Raw genomic sequence first — 4,787 nt, 5'->3', positions numbered from 1 at the left:
AAAAAAAAAAAAAAAAAGTAACTTCTCACTCTCTAGCTTACTATTTTAGTAAACTATCAAACGATAATATTTTCTTAAAGATCCCCTAGAAACATAAGATTGTGGATACTTTTCCTTTTATTTACATGATTATTCCATGAGGGTAACACTATTAAACTTTGATTAAAAATCTCCCATTTGTTAGATGTGCTGCCTCATGCCTATAATCCCAGCACTCAGGTGGATAAAGTGTGAGTTTGTGGCCAGCCTGGGATAGAGTGAGTTCAAGAGCAGCCTGAACTACATAGCAAGATCCTGTCTCCAAAAACAAAATAGGTGCAGTCACAGAAGACAAGGACTCAGCTGCCTTCCCTTTGAGTCCCCTTTTCACACCTCCTCTGTAGCAGCAGCCTTCTGTAGGCCCATTTCCATGAGGAAAAGGAATCGTATAGTATGTCTGCTACCCAGAACCTCCACTTTTTTGTCCCCTTCATTGGAGCAAGCAAGGGTGATGACCTGCTTCCTTCCAGCACTGAGGATTATATCCATATGAGAAAAGGCAGCAAGACCCTTACCACAGTCCAAGAGATTGCTGATGGTTATAAAAAGAAACTGGTGATGGTATTTAAGAAGAAATTTGCCTGCAACAGTATTATCATCATGGGACCAGGGAGATAGCTCAGTAGAATGAGTGCTTGCCTGGCAAGCGCAAGGGCCTGAGTTCAATCCCCAGTTCCAAGAAAAAAAAAAAAAAAAAAAAAAACAGTATTGTCATCAGGTGTCCAGAATATGGAGAAGTAATCCAGTTCCAGGGTGACCAGCACAAGAACATATTCCAGTTCCTGGTAGAGATTGGACTAGCTAGCGCTAATCAGCTGAAGATTCATGGGTTTTAAGAGCTTGTGGTTCACTGAAGTGTAAGTTAGGATTTCCTTACAAGGAGTAGAATACCCTTGGGTCACTTGTCACAAGTTTAAAAATCTCACAGCTTGTACAGTGTAACCATTTGGGGGTCCACTTTTACTTGGACTAGTGTCACTCTTTCATGCTATAAAGTAAAAAGAACGATGATTTAAAAAAAAAAAAGCAAAACAACCTCCTCCATTTGAGTGTAAAGTAATTTCAGAGAGTAATGGGAATATTCTACCTATAGCCCAATTCAATGGTTGAAAATGGATACATATATTTGTCAAAAGTTATTCAATAAACACTTAATTTTTTTTTTTTTTTTTTTTTTTTTTTGAGACAGAATCTTGCTATGTAGCTTAGGCTAGCTTTGAACTCACTATGTAGCCTAGGCTGACCTTGAACTTGCAGCAATTCTTCTGCCTCAACCTCCCAAGCCAGGATTACAGATGTCCACCACCACATCTGGCCTTTATATTATATATAAATTACAACTCAATGTTATTTTTCTCTTAAACTCATTACTTCTCCCACCACACTACCTCAGTTAATTTTCATTCATTCATGCATTCAATAAAAATTTGAAGCAGTCAGGTATGATGGGACACACATGTAATGCCAGCAATCAGGAGGCTAAGGCTTAAGGATAATAAATTTAAGCCCGGCCTGAGATATACTGCAAAATTCTGTCAAAAAAAAAAGGTTGAAGCAATGTGTCAGTGTAGATAACAAGCATGAACAAGAAAACAATTCATGCTTTCAAACTTTACTGTTTAGAAGATGACAGTGCATGTTGTGTATAGCCTGACTCCTGCTACATACAAGGATGAAACACGTGCTATAAGAAGAAGACCGAAGATGTTCACGTGTCGTGGATCAATCACTGGAAAAACCTGATGTGTTTCCATGACCTGAAACTCTTGAAATTCCCCCTTTGACCATAATATTCAGTGCTTCCACTCAAGTCAAAAACAGGACATTTAAATCTCAAAATTCCACAGAATTCTGTTTTAGCTTTTCTACTTTAATTCTGAAATTACCAATCACAATAATGTGTCCCTTCCTTCTTCTATCCATAAATTCTGTTACCCAATGAACTATCAATCTTACTAAAGTAAATCCCTGATAATTATTGTTAGTTATTCAGTCACTTCAGAGCAAGAGTTGAAAGTGTAGTTTCATGGTAAATCACATGTTTAGCAGGTGCAAGGCCTTGGGTACAAAAAAAAAAGTAACGGCTGTATCAAGCACTTAATTAGGTATATCAGTGAACAACTCAGATAGGATCCCTGTCATCATAAAACCTATATTCTGCTGTGAGATGGATATTTCAAAAAGAAAATGATACAGACTTACAGGAAGATGGGGGAGGGGTAAGCAGCAACAAATCAACCTCTCTTGAGATTCAGAATCTAGACACTGGAAAATAACAAATTGGGGGAGAAAAGAAAGAGAGAGGTGGATCCCCAGACCCTGAAAGAATCTGAAAGAAAATTAGAGCTCACAAAGAACATGAAAAAATGGATATCAAAGCAGAAAAAGGAAGGGGCAATCTGCACTTTCTCCCTGGTTCCTGGCTTACAGCATGACAAAGGAAAATTGAATCTGCAGAGACACAGTGAGAGCGGGTGATTCCAGAGGCCTCCAGAGAGAAATGCACCAGTGAACAGAGCAGTGTTTGCTGTAAACTGCAACAGCTGGTGAGCGACTCCAGTCTAAGTTACTGTTGTGTCCCCTGAAGACTGAGATTGGCTGGATGACATTTTAGGAAAGGGCCAACAGGACCCAACGTTCTGAGAAGCCATGGGTTAGCTTCATGTCAGGGCTCCCAGTTTTTACCCACTGTGGGTTAAAAACCCACAGTGACTGGATGAGGGACAACCGTGGGACATGTCCAGGGTCAGGGAGCCATGGTCAGGCTAGGAAGAGATACTTGAAGTGTTAGAAACTAAATGATTCTGGTCCCAAACCTACAACCAGAGACCAGGATCAGTCCCCTGTGGATTCAAAAGGACCAGAAGCAGCACCCAGCCCTAATCTTACTGCAGCGTTTGTGCGCTTATCCAGGACGGACCTGGGCTCTAACTGCCTCCTCTGTCTATCAGAGAGAACAGAGTCACACCCTGAACTGGACACCACCACAAAACTATAGACCCCAGAAAATAATCACAGGTTTGAAATCACAGAGAAACTGTCTTTTCCCCACTGACAATGATTGATTTTTTTTTGCTTTTTTGGTTTATCTTTTGTCTTTTTATTATTTTTGTTTTTTCATGAGTGTGAATGTTTATTTTAGGTTTTTTTTTTTTCTTTTTTTTTCCATTTATCTTTTCCTCCTGTCTTCTTCACCAGTTTCCCAAGGCTTGGAAAATTGTTCTTCAGCCTTGCTTTTGATCTCTTTTTCTTTTCTCTATTTTTTTTTCCTACTTTCCCTTTAAAATTTTCTCCATTTGGGGAAAATTACCCTACTGAGAGGATATTTATTGCATTTAATTTTCTGATTTATCTTAGATTTTTATATATAACTATAAATCTTATACCTATGGTTAAAGGTGGCAAATTAAAAGTTATAATACTTTGTCATTATCTTATCTGAACTTGATACTATTATTGTTAATGACTGTACTACTTTAGCCAAAGTGACACAGTAGTTGTGTCCTTGTACACCAATACATAGACTGTATACGGGTCATAAAAGCAATACAACTGTGTATAGTCCAGTACCAAAGAACTGGATGTTAGGTCAACAGGTAGCAATTTTCATCCCTAATAAATTGAAGAGGAAGGATCCTGTGAATGATTTAAAAGCAAAAGGCCAGCTATGCCTAGAAGACATCTCTGAAAAGTAGTCATTTCTTAATGAGGTCTTGATACTACTAATAAAGTTATCTATCATATGCCTCAATACAGGAAACAAAAATAGAAAATGAGAAAACAATGAAGATTCAACCTATAATATGCAAATCATCCAAGACAAATCAAGGGGACATTGAGGTGGAAGAAATCAAAGCCTACCCATCTGAATTTTATGAAATGTTAGCAGCACAAGTAACAAAACAGATAAATAAATCTCTTGACAAAACTAAAACAGAAGGCCAGGCACAGTGGCACATGCCCATGATCCTAGCACTCAGGAGGCGAAGGCAAGAGGATCACTGTGAGTTGAGGCCAGCCTATGCAATACAGTGAGTTCAAGGCCAGCCTGACCTGTATAGTGAGACCCTGTCTTAAAAACAAACAAACAGACAGACAGACAAAAAATAGAACAGAGATCATTAAAGAGATGACAACCACAATGAAGGAAATTGTTAGTGAATCTTTGGTAAATACAGATTTAAAAAAAAAAAAAAGAGGAGCTAGGGAAAGACTTGGAACCCACGAATGCCCAGCATAAAAGAAAACTAGATTTCAAATAGACACACAGGAGAGTATAATTTGTACTGACAGTATATTCAGGAAAGTCAACCAATGTCAATAGGATGTCAGAGTCAAGTGTGGTGGCACACACCTGTAACCTCAGAACTTGGAGGCTGAGACAGGAGGATCACTGTGAGTTTGAGGACAGCCTGGGCTACAAAATGAGTTCAAGGCCAGCCTGAACTACATGGGGCAATCCTGTCTCATTAAAAAAGCAAAACATGAGACCATAAAAAAATCAATCCAAAGGCTGCTAGATGATGCAAAGAAGAGTTAATATGAGATTAACTGGAATCAATGAGAATCAGAGGATAGCACAAAGGGCATAAAAACCCTGTTTACATGAGTAATAGTGTAGCCTCTTGGGAGGCTGTGAACAGGTAGATCACTACAAGTCCAATCTAGCAGTGAGACCCTGAACACCCTGTAGACCCTTCCTTAAAAGAATACCAAAAAGTAATAGTGTAAAACTTTCCAAGAATGAA

At 38.7% G+C, this 4,787-nt stretch overlaps 2 protein-coding genes across 2 annotated transcripts in view; one reads left to right on the top strand and one right to left on the bottom strand.

Moving 5' to 3' along the window:
* Ubr1 (ubiquitin protein ligase E3 component n-recognin 1) overlaps positions 1–4,787 on the bottom strand; it is a 188,172-nt gene that overhangs the window by 168,968 nt on the left and 14,417 nt on the right. The window lies entirely within an intron of this gene.
* On the top strand, positions 433–875 carry LOC101591951 (eukaryotic translation initiation factor 1-like). Its single transcript, XM_004623363.1, has 2 exons — positions 433–630; positions 744–875. Exons 1-2 carry the CDS (start codon positions 433–435, stop codon positions 873–875), a joined length of 330 nt encoding a protein of 109 aa, XP_004623420.1.

Source organism: Octodon degus, unplaced genomic scaffold (genome assembly GCF_000260255.1).
Source record: "Octodon degus isolate 3935 unplaced genomic scaffold, OctDeg1.0 scaffold00002, whole genome shotgun sequence".
NCBI lineage: Eukaryota > Metazoa > Chordata > Mammalia > Rodentia > Octodontidae > Octodon > Octodon degus.
This window is presented reverse-complemented; position numbering and strand designations above follow the sequence as displayed.

Coding starts and splice junctions, on each gene's coding strand:
- LOC101591951 (XM_004623363.1), top strand. CDS start 433: ATGTCTGCTACCCAGAACCTCCACTTTTTTGTCCCCTTCATTGGAGCA. Junction 631..743: donor AGAAATTTGCCTGCAACAGT/ATTATCATCATG, acceptor AAAAAAAAAAAC/AGTATTGTCATCAGGTGTCC.